Source organism: Theobroma cacao, chromosome 1 (genome assembly GCF_053813885.1).
Source record: "Theobroma cacao isolate CCN51 chromosome 1, ASM5381388v1, whole genome shotgun sequence".
Taxonomy (NCBI): Eukaryota; Viridiplantae; Streptophyta; class Magnoliopsida; order Malvales; family Malvaceae; genus Theobroma; species Theobroma cacao.
The window spans coordinates 2165621-2185543 of NC_142639.1; the positions used below are offsets into that span (position 1 = coordinate 2165621).

The window sequence follows — 19923 nt, forward strand, 5'->3', positions numbered from 1 at the left end:
ACTATAAATAATCATACTTAATTAAGTAAAATGTTGAACCTAAACAGATTATATTTTGATGTTGACTAAAAAAGAAAAGGGTAAACCTAGATTCATTCATTTATGAATTATCCAAAAAAAAATCAAATCCACGTCAGAGGAAGTGATCGAGAAGACAACAACTAAAGCTTTTGTCTGAAATTATCCATGTAGGAAAACGAACATTCACCCTAAATTCTGGGAATTATTTGCCTTAAAAATGGAGATATCCACCTAAAAGGCTTAGCCCCTAAAAATATTCTTTACCACAATCTTAGAGACACAAGACAGGATAGAGAAAGTAACCTTATAGCCTTTTAGACCAAGTCAAAACCTTTCGTAATTTTCCTATCGAATAAAACAGCCAAAAATAGTTCAATGACAGCCCTTGATAGCCGAGACAAGATCGTCATCCTGCCCTCTGAGACCGACGTGGCATAATCCAACTGGATATACGAACTCGATCTCAAATGACAACATAGAAACAATCCCAGCGAAACATCCATCAAAACTACCCGGCAAAAAGGAAAAACGAAATTCTTCCTTGTTTAATTTGAGCCTTTATAGTTTCGGTTTTCTTTATTCTTCCTTAGGCAACCGCATCTTCCTCCGCTTCCCTTTGGTTCCTTTTATCCTTCATCTCTTGGTTTCCCTTGTTCTTTGGTTTACCTTTTCGTTGGATTGTTTATCACCATTGTTGTTCATTTTTTTTTATGGAATCAATAAGGGGTAGAAAAAGGGGTGGTCGCATTTTCTTGGAACAAACCAGCTCTGTTGGCCAAAAGTTCGGCAGGCTAAAGAATTCAGTCTCCACGGAAGAAGATTCCGGGGATCGAAAGAGTAACACTCCCAAAAACAGCAGCCAAGATTATTCCTCAATGGCTATCGACGGTGGCGCCTCTCCCTACAATGACTCGTCATCATCTCCTTTCAAAAAGTCCCCATGGTCATCTCACCTAGCCGGTAATTGCAATTCTTCTGCCGTTGAAGACTCCAACTTCTCTCCTAATGTGCTGATGGGGTCTTTGGTACGAGAGGAAGGGCATATATATTCCTTGGCGGCCTCTGGGGATTTGTTATATACTGGTTCTGATAGCAAGAACATCAGAGTTTGGAGGAACCAGAAGGAGTATTCAGGGTTTAAATCGAACAGTGGATTGGTGAAAACTATAGTCATTGCTGGAGAGAAGATCTTTACGGGTCATCAAGATGGGAAGATTCGAGTTTGGAAGATTTCTAACAAAAACGCAAGTGTTCATAAACGAGTTGGGACGCTACCAACTTTGAAAGACTATTTGAGGAACTCCCTCAAGCCTAGTAGTTATATTGAAGTGAAAAAAAATCGCAGCGCGATATGGCTCAAACATTTGGATGCTATATCTTGTCTTAGTTTGAATGAAGACAAAACGTTGCTTTACTCGGCTTCTTGGGATAAAACCTTCAAAGTTTGGAGAGTTTCGGATTCAAAATGTTTAGAATCCATTCAATCTCATGATGATGCAGTTAATTCTGTTGTTGCAGGGTTTGATGGGCTGGTGTTTACAGGTTCAGCTGATGGAACAGTCAAGGTTTGGAGAAGAGAATTGCAAGGAAAAGGAACTAAGCACTTCTTTTCTCAGACATTGTTGAAGCAAGAATGCGCTATTACAGCATTAGCAGTGAATCCTGAAGCTACGTTTGTTTATTGTGGCTCATCGGATGGGCTGGTCAACTTTTGGGAACGTGAAAATCATCTCTCTCACGGTGGCGTTATGAGAGGCCATAAGCTGGCTATTCTGTGCTTGGTAGCAGCTGGGAACCTTGTAATCAGTGGATCAGCTGATATGGGAATTTCCGTATGGAAAAGATCAGGCAGCGAGCATTTGTGCTTGTCAATGTTAACAGGCCATAGCGGCCCTGTCAAGTGCTTGGCAATAGAAAGAGATCATGAATCAGCATCTGGTGAAAAGCGGTGGATTCTTTACAGTGGTAGCCTAGACAAGTCCGTGAAGATGTGGCGCATATCGGAGCGAGCACCTCCAATGATGCAAAACCAGCACCAGCCTTATTCATCAGACAGCAAACGTGTGCCGACCTCATTGACAGTGGCTCCTAGCTTCTCTTCTCAAGGCAGAATTAGCCAGAGAAAGTACTAACGAAGAGTTTCAACCCTTGTGCTGGACTCAATTTTGATTCTTGACCTAAACTTTGCATGGTCATTTCAGGGAATAGACCGAGGTTGTGATATTTCATGTGTGAGTGTGACCAGGGACTTGATTTGGATTGTGAATGCTACCATCATCTATGTATTCCTTTAGGCATTGGGGATGTTCATACCAGATTCAATTGATCCACCAAACGTAATGACAAACTTTTTCTTTGTAAAAGAACCAAAATTGAATTCAATTTATATTTGTGCTTAGAAGCCTATCACCTGTACGATTGTTCCTGAATCTTAACAGAATTTCTTTCCTTGCGTGTCATGTCTGCTTGTTTCTTTCACCAACCAACATTGTTAGTCTTGGCTTGGAAAACTTAAGGACACGATTATCGGTTGTTTCCCCTGTTTTCAGTGTATCTTCCATGATGACCCTGACCCTAATGTTGACTTCCTTTACAATTTTGGTGTGAACAGAATATCAAGTGATGAATTTCTTCTAAACATGAAGTCATAAGAATCTTGTCATTCTCCTAAATCTTTTTCTTATTGTCTGCAAGAAAAACTCAACATTGACTCTCCATGCATGGTCTAAATTCTCCTTTGAATGTAGAAACTTTTGGATAATGCAATGAGCTCAGCATAAGCTACATAAGTCAAAGTCTTAAACAGGACAAACTAATGAAACAGTTCAAGACCCATTTGCGGATTAATGAAATGCAGATTAAGTATTTTTCTTTCTGGGTTCAACGTTGACATATGATTAAGAAAGGATCGGAACATTTTCCTTTGTAGAAGTTCGAAACCAAACAATTTTGACTTGAAATCCCAGTTTCCAAGGGTGCAGATAAAGGTAAAGTAAGAACCAAGTATTAAGCCAAAGAACATGGAAAAATCAGAGCCAGTGCAGAAACTGAAGTTTATGATTATGTTTGGAGCGGACCACCCTGGCCGGTCTCTTCGGCTGGTCAGCTGCTACAACTGTACTTTTTCTTGGTACCAAAGCACGAGAGTTAGGTGAAAGCACACCATGTGACAACCCAGTGTTTTAATTCCTTAAACAGGAAAGTTCTTGCCTTTTGGTTTGGCCTTATTCCTTAATTAATGTTTCAGCTTGTTTTGGCCTTTGCATTGTTGAAGTATTGAAATCTCAATATAACTAACAAGATTACAATCATAAAGCAAGGAGAAGGCAGGGGTTTGGTTTTGGGTGTATGTTGACAGGCCAATCACCTATTAAAAGCATTAATTAAATTGCAGTAGCTGACTAATCTTTCCTGGCAAGGCTTAATTTTTTGAACATTTTGGAGGAAAACGAGCTGGGAGTTTGGTTTTAGAGATAAAGTTGATGGAAAATATATTGCTATGAAACAGAGAAGCTGGTTAAACGTATAACATAACACCCAAAATTTAAGTGTCGCCTTCAAATCGTCATAATCATGGCCTTAAATCATAGACTTTTTAAGTTTTGAGACAATGAGATATTTGGTTAGATTAAGATCCATTAACTAATAAAGATATGTTAGGTTGGAATAAAATTTTTTAACATGAAAAGAGACATTAAAAGAATTTTAATAGATATATGATTTAAATTATGAAAGGAATATTAAACGAGATGCATAAATAAAGATAGGTAATTTTTGTTTTATTTAAATGTTTATAACTGAGATTATCAATTACATTAATTTTGAAATTTTGACTACATGTCAAGAAAGAATACTATTCATTAATTTTTATTTTTTTTATTATATGTATAAATTTTGATATATATATATATATAATATGATTATTTTTATAATTACTTTTAATCACTTTTTATATAAAATTCTGAATCAATGATTTTTAAATAAAATGTAAAATAAATAAAATATATATGATTTAAAAATTTAATTTAATAAAAATATATATGATTCAAATCCTGTACCCATCCAATTGTCACCTTTTTCAGACATGAACCAAAAGAAAAGCAGTTGTACGGGGCTGTCCAAGGCCCGGCCTGTCGTGACATGGATCAGGGATGAGGAAAGTACAATGCATTCCAAGGATATTGTTGCGGAGGATTGAAGCTTTCCTCTTCCGTTGCCCCCAACAACGGGGCCTGTTGGCCCGGAGGCCCCCCCCTGCCTCTGCGTTTATCTCCACCATTCAAGGAGCAGGAGCTGGCCGAAAGAAAGATTTACGATAATCACTTTATAATCGCTTCTTTTTCTTTTTTTTGGGGTAAAGGTTTGGCCATTAGGCCTTAAAAAGATAGTTTAATTTAAATTTTGGAAATCCCATTTTGATGTGTATTTTTTTCTAAAGGGAAATAAATTTCGCTTTCAATCAATAATTTAATAGATTTTTTTTTCCAATTATAACTCAGTGTCTAACTTTTATTTTCACAAAGAATTATACTATTAATTTGTTCAGCAAATTATTAAAATATTTTTTAATATAAATAAATAAATAAATTTTGAATTGAAGGTAACTATTTTCGTTGAGAAAAGAGATATTTAGAGAGTGCTAATTATAAAAAAAATATATACATAAAACGGGCTTTAAGAGAAGTTGAAATCACAATAAATATAAATGAAATTTACTTAAAAAATTGTTAGTTAAAAGTCAAAAACTGTTAATAATTTGATGATCTGAAATCCAATTAAAACATTGCTATATTGTATGGTGAGAATGGTTATAAAAATAATTGCTACCAAATAACCATCCCATGACTATGGACATGTAAGCTGCTTCAAAAATTCAAACATTCCCACACTGTTAATCTTAGAAAACGCTACCAAAAAGGCAGTAAACACAATCAGATGAACCTTTTACCAACCCATCAACCACTCAATTGCAAGAACTAAAGGAAGAAAAAGGGAAAACTTCCTTTGATTCCTTACCTATTCCTTTCAAATTGAACAGCCCCAAGAAAAAGGCAGAAACCTCCAAACCTAACCTAACAGGTAGAAAAAAAGAGAGCTACAATGCAGTCCCCTGCATAATAATAATAATAAAATTAAATATTTAAATAAACTCCTGAATTATGTAAAAAAAAAAATTTAGACTTTCTCTTTTTATTACGTTCAAATAAATTCTTTAATTTTTTTTTAAATCAAATAAATTATTTTTTTTAAAATTAATCTACGATATATGTGATACTTTTATATCATATCATTTGTCACGTGGCAGATGACGTGATATTAAATATTATTGATTAATATTTATATATTTATTTTTTAACATATTTATTCAATTTTAATCAATAATATTTAATATCACATTATTTATCACGTGATAGATGATCTAATATAAAAGTGTTACATGTATCATTGATTAATTTTTATTAGTCAACGATTAAGAAAAATAATTTATTTGACTCGAAATAAAAATTTAAAAAGTTATTTGAACGAAATAAAAAAAATAAAGATTGAATTAATTTTTTGACATAATTTAAATACTTATTTGAACATTTAATCTAATAATAATAATAATCAAACAAATTGATACAAAAGTACATAGGAAAAGGAGAAATCCTTAGAGCCAAATCCGAATCCAAAATCCACCATGGCTGCTCTCCTTCTGTCTTTTTGCTATTATACTTTTCTTCCCAAAGCTCCAATTCCGATACGACCACTCAAATTTTCACTAGCTAGCTTAGCCCCCCTTACCTAAAAAGACAAAAGTTCTTCCCCAGCTCATACCCCACATGCTCTCTTTACGAAACTTAAAATAATTGAAAATAAAGAACTCCAGATTCCAATTCTAAGCCAGTAAGCTGTAAGCCCCATTTGCTGTTTTTTTTTTGTTTGCTGTCATTTTCCCTTACCCTCCACCCACAATACTCTTTTCACCTTTCCTTTCATTTCGTTGTAGTTCTTCCCCATACTTCACAAGACTTCTCCCATCTCTCTAATCCAGAAAATACAGAAAAAAAAAAAAAACAACCCAAAGATGCCACCGGAAGAAGGCACAACTTTTCCTAGCTTGGAAAACGAAGAGGAACAACAGTACTCTTTTGCAGTCGAATACACCGGCCCTCCGTTGCCGTACGATCTTCCACGAGCGGTTCCCATCAACGTCGAGAAAATCCCAGTAGCGGCCGTAGTTTCAAAGGTACCACTCTCCAATACTGAACTCCATATACCAGTTGTACCTCCAATTTTGGCACCAGATCGTAACAAGTTCTCGAAAGAACTCCTTCTTCAACCAACTGTGTCACCAACTTCCGTTATTGCTTTTGAAGAAAGGGTTTCTGAGGATACTAATAATTGTTTGTTATCTGGGGAGTTAAGTAGTTACGAGTCTGGGGAGTTAGCTGAATTGGTTAACAATAATGATAGTGCTTCGAGGCGGTTAGGGGCTTGTTCTATTAGTAATGAACATTCGAGTACGCTTGATTATTGTGATAGCTTTGATAAATCGAGGGAAAGTTCGTCGCAAGCAAGGGTCTCGAATGATGATGATTTGAATCAACCTGATTGGGGTTCTAATGAGTCTGTTTTGAGTTTAGATTACCCGTCTTCGCGGGTTTCTTCTCTTAAGACTGGAGACTGTAATAATGAGTCTAATGGTGATGTTAGAAGACCGCAGGTTGTTACTTTTCTTGATATTGAATCAGATGATGGACTCGATGAGGAATTTAGTCAAGATGAGGTGCAGCCTCAGGTTGTTAGAGCTAAAAGGGAGCCACAAACAAAAGGGAAGAAAGGGTCATGTTATCGATGTTTTAAAGGGAATAGGTTTACGGAGAAGGAGGTTTGTATTGTTTGTGATGCTAAGTACTGTAGTAATTGTGTGCTTAGAGCTATGGGGTCTATGCCTGAAGGAAGGAAATGTGTTACTTGTATTGGTTTTCCGATTGATGAGTCAAAACGTGGGAGTTTAGGGAAGTGCTCTCGAATGCTTAAACGGTTGCTTAATGATTTGGAGGTAAGACAGGTAATGAAGGCTGAAAAGTTGTGTGAAGCAAATCAGCTGCCACCTGAGTATATATATGTGAACGGACAACCTCTTTGTCATGAGGAGTTGGCTATATTGCAGAGTTGCCCAAACCCACCGAAGAAGCTAAAACCAGGAAACTATTGGTATGATAAAGTATCCGGTCTTTGGGGAAAGGTGAATATGGAATCTTTAAATGACTTTGTTATTTGATTACTTTGCTGGAATTTATTTACATCATTACAGAATCTAATAAATTGTGCTATCATTGACAGGAGGGACAGAAACCTTCGAAGATAATTAGTCCCCATCTAAATGTTGGTGGTTCTATCAGGCCAGATGCTAGCAATGGAAACACACAAGTTTTCATAAATGGTCGAGAAATTACAAAAGTAGAACTTCGGATGCTGCAGGTTGAAATTTGTAAACATGTAATTTTGTTAAGATGGTCCTTATTGTGCTAGGATTATTAATGATCATTTTGGTGAACATTGCAGTTGGCAGGGGTTCAAGTTGCAGGCAACCCACACTTTTGGGTGAATGAAGATGGGTCATACCAAGAAGAGGGACAAAAAAATACGAAAGGATATATATGGGGAAAGGTATATACTACATACATATTTGAGTATGCTCTCTGCCTTTATCTGTTTATTCCCTTTTTTTTTTTAATTGATTTGTTTTTTCGGTGAATGAAGATCGTTCTTATTAAGCATTAATTTATTGTTCAAATTAATATTTAGGCTGGAACAAAGCTCGTTTGTGCAGTCTTGTCACTGCCTGTTCCTTCTAAATCTTCAAATAATTGTGGGGAGCAGCTGAACAGCATGGCCAGCAGATCTGTTCCTGACTACCTTGAGCAGCGCACACTACAGAAAATTCTTTTGGTTGGATCTACTGGATCTGGGTCAAGCACCATATTTAAGCAGGTAGATATTCACCAGGAATCATATCTTTACATTCATTGCTCTGTAGTTCTACTTATATGCAGATATATTTTCTATGCTAGACACAGTTTCTGTAAAATTCTCATGTCCTCTTTTATTGAAGGAGATCCAAATTTGATTTAAAGAATATAATTAAGTATATCAATCTTTTTTTTTTTTTCACATGCCAGCAACAATACTGCCTTACATTTGGGTATAATTCTATGATGGTTCTGTAGAATTTATCTATTTCAACACTTGTTACACTACAGTTTTACTGAGATAAAAAGTGCGAATAGACTCTCAGGGATAGTGTGTTACAGTATTTATGATTCTCAAGTTTAAGAGAAAGGGAATATTTATATTCCTAATCGTAACCCTGAATTTTCTTGAATTTATTTTTAGTGTTTCTATTTACCATTTTGCCTGCATATAACTCATTATTGTTTCCTATGTCTTCATTTTTTATGTGCGGTTGATGGCGTATGTTTATGTGATAATGTAAGATTACTGCTTAAAGACAGAATGTAAAATGCAAACGAAATTAATTAATTAGTCAATTAAATGAAATGGTTTGTTTCAGGCGAAGATTCTTTATAAAGATGTACCATTCTCGGAGGATGAGTGTGAAAATATCAAGTGGACAATCCAGACCAATTTGTATGGTTATCTTGGCATACTTCTTGAGGGCCGTGAACGGTTTGAGGAGGAAAGTTTGGCTGAAATGAGGAAAAGGAAATGTTCCAAGGAAACTGACCATGAAGGTGAAGCTACATGTTGATTTTATTCTCCAAGTCATCCTTTTGACCTACATATATCCATGGATTTGCTAATATATATGCAGGCTTCTATCATTCAACCCTATCTCTTTTGGCAAAATTGGTCTTAATCTGAAAGGAACAAGCTTATTAGAATGAGAAGTTAGTGCACACATGTTTCTTGCTGAATGTTCAAATATGACATTGTTTATGCTATTCATAGGCTGCTTCGTTTGTAAACAAATTTCTTTACATGTGGAGATCATTGAGGGTTTAAGTCTTTAATTTTTCCCACCCCTGTAAATTTTGAAGGGCATTTTATCATCTTATATCCCGCATGATCAGACTGACATTAATTAATAGCATCTATTTTGGAAGTATCTGATTATTTTGTTTTTCATGTTTATTGGCAGGGAGTAGTAATGATAGTGATGGCAAAAGTATCTATTCCATTGGCCCGAGGCTCAAAGCATTCTCTGACTGGCTTCTGAAGACTATGGTGTCAGGCAATTTGGAAGCCATTTTTCCAGCTGCTACTCGTGAATATGCACCATTGGTTGAGGAGCTATGGAAGGATGCAGCCATTCAGGCAACTTACAACCGCAGAAGTGAATTGGAAATGCTACCTAGTGTTGCTAGTTATTACTTGGAGCGGGTAAGATCATGCTTGTTACTCCTTTGCTTGTTCCATATCACTAGTTTTATGTATCTGAAGTTTGCTTGAACATCGTTTGTCTCTTTTAACTAGAAAAGGTAGCAGTAGCTGTTGTCTTAAAGAACAGAAGGTGACTGGTTTTGGGATAACAATCATGTAGAAGCCATTAATGGAATTCTATGACTGACTTTCTGAATTGGCTCAAGGTGAAAATAGTGCTTAGAATTTTTTGTGCTAAACTGATCTAGCTGTCTTTGGATGAGAAGAGTACTCGAAGAAAGGAATTCATCATGTTGACTTTTGACTTCATGACCCTAATTCATGTTGTGGAACAAATGAAGCACCAATAACCTAGGAACAATCTTCAATAAATTGGGCTTCTGACATTTTTTGGCCCAAGACTTTAGAGAAGAAAATAGAGCTCTAATTGCATTTTGTGTTATGTGGTAAGCAACTAATACATGAGGAGCAATTACATCAACATGAACTAATTGAGGTGCATGCGACTAACCTAAATTGCCAGATTTTCTATACTACTGTTGTTTATTTAAAAAAATGCTATGGTGAAAATCCTAATCAAACTTTATGACTACTTGTGGGTACTTAAGAATAATACTCCTTCCATCTTTCCAAGTTGTTGTCTATAGCTAAACTGTAGCATGATGTTCAAATTGAACATTTCAATTAATTGCTTTTATGAAAAATCGTACCCTTAGAATGTGGTTAGAGGAAAACATTATTTCAATGAAAGGAGAAGGTGCTGATTTGTTTGTGTTTCATTGGAGTATATAGACAGTGGGGTTTTGCATGTGAAGATGAACACATGGGGACAATGTTGGGTTTTAGAGATATGGTGTTATAAGTGTGGTACCCATAAGTCAACTGGTTCTGCAACACTAAGATTAATGCTTCTTGAAGAAAATAAAAATCTCCTCGGAATGGAGAATCTTATCAGTTCTACAAAGATTCTTGTTTGCTGCACAAGCATGTAGGCTCATCAAGCAAGTGGATAAGCAGAGCCAGGAGTTCCTTAATCATGGCTTATTTAGCAATACACTTGCCTTTATTTAGGCTAATGCATGACATTAGGCGACCTCTTAGTGAGCTCCATTCTGAACACTTACCCATCGAGCAATCTCAACCAGCACTCATACTTGCACTTGTTTGTTGCAGTATGTTTTTGGTTTTGAGCTTTTGTGCCTGATAGTTGGTATGACCAGTGCTAATTTTTTATTAATTGTTTTCTAATGCCTTTTTTTTTTGTACACTCCAGGCTGTTGAGATATTGAGACTGGACTATGAACCCTCAGATTTGGATATCCTATATGCTGAGGGTGTTACTTCATCAAATGGGCTTGCGTGTGTAGACTTTTCGTTTCCCCAGTCTTCACCTGATGAAACCATTGACACTGCTGATCAGCATGACTCGTTGCTCAGGTGGGTGCCAATATTGAGTGCACACTTTAGTCACATTTTTTTTTTCAAATGTATCTGCATTTTGTGAGGCCTGTAAGTCTTATTGATTGCTAGTTGCTACCGAGCAATGGGTACGTAAATCACTTGGTAAAACTGTGTACTCTGTGGTGATCTAATTACTCTATTGAATTTTGCAAACCTATTCGGTTATAACTTAATATTCTCATTTGGAGTGTGATAAACTTACAGTTTCTGATTGGTTCTCAGGTACCAACTAATTAGAGTGCAAGCAAGAGGCCTTGGAGAAAACTGCAAGTGGCTAGAGATGTTTGAAGATGTTGGAATGGTCATCTTCTGTGTTTCCTTGAGTGACTATGACCAGTTCTCTGCTGATGGGACTAATAAGATGCTACTGAGCAAGAAATTCTTTGAAAGCATCATTTCTCATCCGACATTTTATGAGATGGACTTCCTTTTAATACTAAACAAATTTGATCTATTTGAGGAAAAGATAGAACGGGTACCATTGAGTCGGTGTAAGTGGTTTGATGATTTTCAGCCGGTGATCAGTAATCATCGTTCGAATGCAAATAGCAACAGCATTAATCATAATCCAACGCAGGGACAGCTGGGCTTCCATTATATTGCTGTCAAGTTCAAGAGGCTTTATTCTTCGCTCACAGGGCGGAAGTTGTATGTTTCTAATGTGAAAGGATTGGAACCCAATAGCGTCGATGCAGCTCTTAAATTTGCAAGGGATATTCTAAAATGGGATGATGAGAGAGCCAACTTCAGCTTAAGTGAGCACTCATTTTATAGCACAGAAGCAAGTTCCTTCTCTCATTGATGTCTAATTTTCTAGGACCAGGAAGGTTTGTTTTAATTCATGAATGCTAGTGTACATACAAGTAATGATGGAATAGTAAATCTCCACATCTTATACAGTGAGGGCAGAAGATGTGTTTTTGTACAATGCATTGTGTGACTGGCTGCCTCTTTGTACACAATTCATTACATTCATTTGTAAGATAAGATGAAAATGTATGATTCAGTGATAGCTCCTCCAGTATATTACAGTTGTGAAAAAAATCTCCTTGGGTTGTGATAATTCCATGTCCAAGGTCACCATATCCCTTCTGTTCTAACAATTCAGCACCATGCACATGGGTGGTTAATGGTTCATGTGTTACTCTATTTTCTGGATATGCTTTGTTCTTTTTCACATCTCTATTAGATAAATAGCCAAAATCACTATTTATTTATTGTTTATTTTCTACAAATACAAGCTCAAATGATAAATTTATATATCACAAACTGTTGTAACAAACCAGTAAAAGTCATTTTGTTATTTTCATCCATTAAATGTGAGTATAAATGTTTAATACAAAAATGAAACAATGACATTTATGTGTAAACAAATTTGCATTGTAACTAGATTGATGTGTATTACTGGGTTTCCAAAAGTGAAAGAATCGAACTGATCAAACCCCAAAACTCTCCAATGGCTGAAGGAGAGCAGCCTGATTCAGAAGAATAATTATTTCAGTCATCTATGTAACTATAGCGTGCCTGCTCCTCTGTGTTCAACAAAATGTTTTTAATTGCCCAACCTAGTGCTGCCATTTGTTCATTCAACGGGACAAACTCTCGCTGTACGTATTGCCTACTATCCTCAATCAGTTTAAACCATTCTTTGAGAAAGAAGTCTGAAGAATCACTAGCCTTCATCATGCTTTCTAACGTACTTGAATGGAGGGCCTTGCGAACATAGCATGCCTGGAACAACACAAACATTAGCGTCACCTTTAACCTCAGCAATTGTAAACATAAGCTCCTGTATACATAGATGTCAAACAAAATTTTGCATAGATTTTAAAAGAATTCTTTTTTACCTGCAACAATCCCATGATAACATCAGCTGTGCGAGCCCCTTCACGTAAGCAAAGAAGAATGCCTTGCTAGAGTTTCATAAGAGGCAAATGAAAAAAAGCGATGAGCGAGATATCATTATACATAAGCACCATAGTTTATGCAACAGCTAGTAAAGAGTTTCATTGTGTATGCACCTCTCTAGTTCTTGGTAGTCCACGGTAGAAGATCTCTATGCATATGAAATAATAATCCTTGTTTCTTACAGACTGCATTGTACTCATCGATAATTTAGGTAATTGACCCTTGGGATTCAAGCCCCCCATCCTGATGCACCATGGCTCTTTGCCTAATCCAAATTTCAGTAATTGATTTGAATCTCATCTATCTTTAACAGTTAGTTCTAAAACAGATCATGTAAACGATGCACTAAAAGCTAAAGCACAGCCGTGAGAAACTTCACCTTTTCTCCACATAAAATTGATGTCTTCTTCTTTACTCACTTCTTCAGGTGAAGGCACATATCCCATTGCAATCCATGTATCAAGTATGATTTCAAGTCTATCCTGAATGTTGGAAAAGAAAAAGAGAGAAACAAAGACGAAATAGAATTAATGAAACAGATAGCTTTGAATTTTCATGAGGAAAATTTCCTCAATTTCCCCCTCTCCCCCCCCCCCCCCCAAAAAAAAAAAAAAAAACAAACAAAGCTGTCCCAAGTTTCATTTACGGATCGAACATGAATTGGGTTGGCATATAGAAAATATGAGATAAGACATGCAGATTTTTTACTCCTCTAGAGAAGTAATTAAAATATGAGAAAGTTGATTTGCTCTTCAATAATTGAACATGTATTGGGATAGAGATAATGCCACCTTAGTCAAGGTTTGGAGATGGACGTGCTTGAGCCCCTGATATATTCCAAAGAGGTCAATCATTGAGAAGAAGGGGTATAGAATGAAAGGTAGGCCTGTTTGCAATCTAGCACATTAAGGACAAGTCAAGAAACCATGCCAGCATTTAGTTTCACAATGAAATCAGTTAAATGATCAAACATATTTCTAATTTTTCTAAAAGAAAAAGAATATAAGATTTCCCACTAAATTCTAACTCCAATGTTACTATTCAAGTGTGGCAGCCATTACTTATATGTTTCATTGTCAATATAGAAATGGGAACTTTGGCCAGAGACAGATTACAAATTTTGTCTCCATTGAAATTTATTTAAAGAAGATTAAAATGGATTTTCTAGAGTATTCTTTAACCCTTGGTGCTCTGGTGTTTATTCATTTGATATTTTTTCAAATTATATGGTGGACACTTGCATGAGATAATGAACTAATTTAAATGACAAGACTTCTAAAAAAGTACATCTCCATTAGATAAATAACCTAAATCACAATTCACTATTAACAACTATTTTTTTTCAGCGTCCTCAATTATGTTTTGGTTGCAACAATGAATTTTCTTTTAGTTTCATAAGTATCTAAATAGTCAAACTTTATTTACACCTATATAATATATAGTAAAATATTTATATTTTATTTGCCCCCCTTCCATGAAATTAAATTCATATTAGCAAAGATTTTAAACAAATATCAGTCACATAAATGGCATCTATCTGCGATTATGAAATGACACCAGAATTAGCAACCAGCAAAAGTGGTCATGTTAGTCCAATTAAAAACAATAACAGTTTAAAATATTACATCAAAGAGATGAAAGAGTATAAACCTTTGATTGTTCTTGAGCAACATATTCAAAGCAGCAGCAAGCATGAGACCAAGGTTATCAAAGCATACTGATTGAATCTGAATTCCAATCCAAGATCAGAGCTTTTGCCATAAAAAAAGTATCAAAGATTATGCAAAGAATGTGAAGAAAGAACCATAACCTGTGACTTTGCAGATACTTCAGCAAGGTTATCTGCTATTGCAAAGCTGCGATGAATAGCAGACTGTTTGTACAAGATGGAAAACATCAAAACACCAAATGAGAAGGTACTAAAAGCCATCAACAGCAAAAGACTTGAACAATTATTTTCTTGAAAAAAATTTCCTAGGGGTTAGGAAGAGTAGAAGGAAAGATGAAGCAAATAATCTTTAAAGGATAAGCATAAGCATAAAATGTGTAAATGAAGTAAAAGACTGATATAAATCTTGAAGGGAAAATAACTGAAGATACCACAACTTAAATGGAAAATTAAATCCGTACACTGGTTGCTATATAGCATGCCAAGCTCATTTGTTTTGCAATGTTGGCTAAAGATGCAAGAAGCAAGAAGTGCTGAGGAAATATGGGCGTAAGCAGCTCAACTCCAATGCTCAAAGTGAACAACAGGGATGTTGAAAACCTAACTCTCTTCAAATGAAATAAGACAAAAAAAAAAAGAATTTTATTTCATGTTTTGCAGTTCTTCAGTCACCATAAAACAATTCTTCACATTACTAATTTGTAACTTCTGATTATATTTGACCAGACACCAAAATAGACTACTGGAAACTGCAAAACTGCAATTTATACAACAAGTAAGAGGTGAAGAAGATGTGACATGCAACCCAACTTCTAAAATTGTGGAACTCATACCTTCAAATTGGTGTCAAAAGCAGCTGCCAAGCTAGCTGTATAGATGCACCTGCTTAGCCGTCCAAGTCCATCCTTCAATACCCAGTTAAGGGCAGCAGCTGATGGAAGTGAACGAGAATATCCAATTCCTATAGCCCGAAACATGGCCTGTTTTCATCACATTCTGTCAAAAATAATTTAATTATTGCCGAATTTTCAATAAAATGTCTAACTTGTAAAAGTACCTTTTTTTTCTTTATCTGTCAAAAACCAATATATTATAAAAAAGAAAGCATTTGTCAATTCCTACCCTACTATCTTCTATTAATGTTTTCCTATTTAACAGAGTCACCAAATATTTCCACACTAATACCCCATTTATAAACCAAATTCCCCATTGTTCTGATAACAATATCTTTAAAATTCCAAAAAAAAAATCCTTTTGAAAATTTGCAATAACCAAATAAAAAAAAACCCTTACCTGAGTAGCAAGAACTTGAAGAGCAGAGCTAAAAACCCTGTGTAAAAACTTCCACTTTACATACCCCATATAATTTTCACTAACTTGTTTAGGAATAAAAAAGTTCCCGACAGCCAAGCTAGAAACTTCAACCACCTTATCAAAATTGAAAAAAAATGACGCCGCAGCGCCACCGCCGCCATCGACGCTATGCAACAGAACACGGTTCCCATCCCAGAAGTACCTTGAAACTTTTCCGTACCTCCGTATCTCAATAGGGAGCTGGGCCGGTTTTGACGGCGCAGGCCGGTCGTTTAGTCCTCCATCAAGCTCGTAAGTGATTTGGGTTCTTAGTGTATTGGTTAAAGTTAGGATTTTTAAAGATAATTTGGGGGTTCTGGAAATGGGGTTTTTTGGAGATTTCCATGGGAGCGGGAAATGATGAGAGTTTGATGGTGTATAGTAAAGAGTTGATTGCATGAGAAATTGGGGTTGATGAAATTTAGGGTTTTCTACTGATTTCCCGCCAAATTTTGACGTTGGGTCCGAAGGGTTTGGTTGATAACGGTAGGGTTTAAGGGTTTAAGTAGGAAGAGAATAGAGTCAGAGTAGATACAAGAACTGGCACTGGATAAAGTAAGTTACTGTATAAACCACACACTCAGCTTGGTGCAAAACCAACCGCTTCGAGGATTTTAGTTCAACTACTCCTTCCTTTCCTCCCACGGATTATTTCCTTTAAAATAATAAAATACTGTCACTTAAAAGCCTTATTAATCAAATGTTAGAATTTAATGACTTAAAAGTGTATAGAAATTATACATTATGGGTATATTATTAAATATTAATTTTTTTTTATTATCATTTAGTATTGTTATTATTATGAAATAACAAAAATAATTTTTTTTTTTATAAAAAAATTGTCACATGGTGAGTAACTGAAATATAGATAAGTAACATATTAGAAATCCAAACAAATGAACATAAAGGGGACTGCAAGTCTGCAACCTTTCATGTGTAGCCTGTTGTCAGTTTAACTATTTTAGGAAGGTTTTTTTATGGTATGAAGAAATCACTGGCAACAAGAAATTAGTGCTTTAGTGTAAACATTTATTGTTGTTTCAGTTCAAAGGTATCATTTTCTTAAAAAAAAAACCATTCCTTTTTAAGGTTTTTTTCTTTTCTTTTGCTCTCCTTCAATGAAAGTAAAAGGTGACCTTTTCTGTTTTTGTTCTTGATTTATGTCTGGTTTATGAGAATTGTGTGGTTTGCCATAGCCAACTGTAAGACAGTGTAAAACCCAAATTCATTGCTGCTCTTCGGCATTTCCTCACTGTTCAAAGATCAAGGAGATTCATCCTTCAAGCTTCATGCAGAGCCAAGGTTTTAACTTTCTTTTCTTCACTTCCATTTTTTTAACAGAAGGCTGCACTTTTCTTCAAGTTGAATGTTTGGTGTTTTGAAAGACATGAATGCCTATAGGATCTTTATCTAAGCAAGAAGGCTCTAAATCTGTAGGATAAAACCTGATTCCTAGTCTCTTGGATAGCTAAACTTTTTGATGTTTGTGAGAGCACCGTTTAGAAGTCTAATCTGTTTCTACCAATGAAAACGAAAGTTGCTTATTTATGCCTTCTTTGTTCAGGAATGAAGAATCGGTTCTTGTTTCTATGTAAACTTTACCAATTAAGTTCCAGTAATTTTATATATTATTTTTCTAATAAAAATTACAAACCCAAGCTCTGTTCTCATTTTCATTCTGTTTGTCATGTTTTATGTCTCAGGGATGGCACCGAAGAGTCAGAATTGCAGAATGATGGAGAAACACAAGTACTGGAAAGAATTTCAGTCCAACAGGCACCAGTTTTTCAAGATAATGATTGGTGATTTTAGAAATCAACTGGTAAATGATGAATGATGAACCCTTGAGCATGAATATGATCCCTGTGCTTGCCTCCTTGTTGCTTTCCAATGCCTTTGGATTGACAAACTTTTTGCTTGTTTTGCAGAGGATACCGAGAAAGTTTATGAGCAATTTCCGGGAAAATTTGTCAGGGACTGTTTACCTTAGAGGTCCAAGTGGATTCATGTGGGCTGTAGAAGTTGAAAGAATGTTTGATGATGTAGTTTTCGGAAACGGCTGGCAAAATTTCGTGAAAGACCATAGTTTGGCAGATGCTGATTTTGTTGTTTTCCGCTATGATGGCAATTCAACTTTCAATGTAGTTATATTTGATTTAAGTGGCTGTGAACGAGAAGGGTCATACTTCGTGAAAAAACACACGAGTGCCTGCTCAAATGGCAGATGTGGTTTTCGAAGGGAAGATGGAGAGGGCTCTGAAGAAGTAATAGACTTGGACAAAGTCCACGAAAACCATATGCAAAAAGAGAAGCTCACCAAGGGAAAAGGAAACACAATTTCAAAAGCTGTTGACACCATCTCTCAATTGAAGGCAACACAGGAAAAGCATCTGCGAGTTGGAAAATCAGCTATTGCTAGCGAGGTAATTGAAATACTGATGGATGAATCAGAGGAATCCTCAGGGAGTGCAACGGAGGCCAGTGAAGATTGGAGTAATAATTCTGTATCTTTGAAGTGCAAATCAAAAAAGAAAGAAGGTTCGTTTCCTCTAAATTCTCTTGGGGGAAGTAGATAGCTATAATAGTAAAAAATCTTCTAGATGAACAAAAGATGGAATGTGGTTTGAATCCTCCTTCACTAACAAATTAGATAATTTTCCGTTTTGTTCTGTTTCAATATACAAAAAACTCTCTGTTTCTCACTTTTCCTTCCCTTTTGGTTCTAGTTGGTTGCTTAACAAATGATTCAGGTAAAATGAAAAGGCCACTAGATTTGCCAGGATCATATAATCTGTATTTCATATCAAACAGACGAAAGATAACAGAGGAGGAGAAGCAAAGACCCCGTAGATTGGCCAAGCAGTATTCATCTACTAGACCCTCGTTCAGCATTGTTATGAAGCCTACTCATGTTTGCAAGGCTTTTACAGTGGTAAAATCTTTGTCCTTGTGTCTCATTCCCGTTTCCATGCCTAGCTGTTCAAAATCAAGATTAAGAATTATTTTGCAGTAACCCTATAAGGCTATGCTAACTAAGTATGTCTAGCTGTTCATTTGTTCATCTTGAACTTTGTCTTTGATCAGCAATCTCATCAAAAAATCTCTCTGCATGCAGAATATTCGTGAAAAATGGCTAGACATGCACGTCCCTGATAAAGTTAGAATAGCTCTGCTGAGAGTCGCTCCAGATGAGAAGAGATGGCTTGTAAGAATCATGCGCACCAAGTGGAGAAGAGGTTTTGCAAGGGGATGGGGTAAATTTGTCTTGGATAACAACTTGGAAGAGCATGATGTTTGTGTTTTTGAGCTCAATGAGGAAGGCCAAGCCAACAAGAAAAGCATAGGCTTTAATGTTGTGATATTTCGAGTTTTGGATGAGATTGTCCCCTTGACACGGTTCTCAAATACTCAACCAAATGCTTCAGATTAGAGAGAAAGGACTGCTTAATTATGAGGTTGATATGTGTGTGTGTGTGGAAGTAGGTTGTTTAGGATAACTCTTATGGTAAAAGTACTGTATCTGGTTTATTGTGACTTAGAAATATATTATGACAACCACTTATTGCTTTGATGCCTGTTGCTTTCGTATCTGGTTAGATGATTAAAAATGTTTTTGGATGGTTATCATGGTCATATGACTTCAACAGAAACTGAGTGCTGGGTAGAGGCTGCAGTCACGTTCAAGCAGTCTGTTGTATGGAAAGTACAGCACTGTGTCTTGTAAGAAAAATATTTCTTGAATCATCAGGGTTTTCCTGATGATGCCAGAAGACAATTGTTATCCTTATTAGTAATGGTCAACAGCTTGTTTTATTCTTCCATGCAGCTCAAATGAACTTGTCTAGCTCCAACTCGAAGATATCATGATTTGGTTGGATGGGTAATTGATTGGGGATTAGGTTCTATGAGATGATCAGTAGTAACAAAAGGTTGGCTAGAGGCAGTCACATTCAAGTAACTGGTTCTCAGTCAAGATAAAAAACAGATAATGGCTACCACAGAAAAAGAGAACAATGGCAACTACTATCCATTATCCAATTATCCTTTGAAGATTAGATCTGCGTAAAGAGTTTTGTTGATTAATCCACTATTGCCCTAATTTTTTCAATCTTCTGCTGAGC

General features: G+C 35.9%; 4 protein-coding genes across 5 annotated transcripts; 3 read left to right on the plus strand and 1 right to left on the minus strand.

Annotated features, from left to right (window-relative positions):
• The first annotated feature begins 618 nt into the window (after window positions 1-618).
• On the plus strand, window positions 619-2480 carry LOC18611033 (Transducin/WD40 repeat-like superfamily protein). The gene has a single exon (XM_007047043.3). The coding sequence runs from the start codon at window positions 732-734 to the stop codon at window positions 2151-2153; it is 1422 nt and encodes a 473-aa protein (XP_007047105.3). The 5' UTR covers window positions 619-731; the 3' UTR covers window positions 2154-2480.
• A 3261-nt stretch (window positions 2481-5741) lies between these two features.
• XLG1 (extra-large G-protein 1) lies at window positions 5742-11896 on the plus strand. The gene is made up of 8 exons (XM_007047044.3): window positions 5742-7252; window positions 7351-7488; window positions 7573-7677; window positions 7816-8001; window positions 8582-8762; window positions 9170-9411; window positions 10685-10848; window positions 11095-11896. The coding sequence occupies exons 1-8, from the start codon at window positions 6089-6091 to the stop codon at window positions 11672-11674; spliced, it is 2760 nt and encodes a 919-aa protein (XP_007047106.3). The 5' UTR covers window positions 5742-6088; the 3' UTR covers window positions 11675-11896.
• A 255-nt stretch (window positions 11897-12151) lies between these two features.
• Window positions 12152-16387, minus strand: RUS4 (root UVB sensitive protein (Protein of unknown function, DUF647)). 2 transcript variants are annotated; one of them, XM_088805719.1, is made up of 11 exons: window positions 15743-16387; window positions 15283-15429; window positions 14911-15057; window positions 14591-14653; window positions 14431-14507; window positions 13572-13677; window positions 13160-13262; window positions 12894-13045; window positions 12720-12785; window positions 12438-12603; window positions 12152-12347 (listed from the first exon to the last, which is right to left on the minus strand). In XM_088805719.1, exons 1-11 carry the CDS (start codon window positions 16199-16201, stop codon window positions 12274-12276), a joined length of 1560 nt encoding a protein of 519 aa, XP_088661845.1. In that variant the 5' UTR covers window positions 16202-16387; the 3' UTR covers window positions 12152-12273. The 2 variants fall into 2 exon arrangements, with proteins under 2 accessions (XP_088661845.1, XP_007047107.3); XM_007047045.3 differs by having other exon boundaries at window positions 12152-12603; window positions 15743-16384.
• A 250-nt stretch (window positions 16388-16637) lies between these two features.
• Window positions 16638-19373, plus strand: LOC18611036 (B3 domain-containing transcription factor VRN1-like). Its single transcript, XM_018114116.2, has 5 exons — window positions 16638-17104; window positions 17506-17624; window positions 17731-18340; window positions 18529-18734; window positions 18918-19373. Exons 1-5 carry the CDS (start codon window positions 17092-17094, stop codon window positions 19230-19232), a joined length of 1263 nt encoding a protein of 420 aa, XP_017969605.2. The 5' UTR covers window positions 16638-17091; the 3' UTR covers window positions 19233-19373.
• Window positions 19374-19923: the final 550 nt, after the last annotated feature.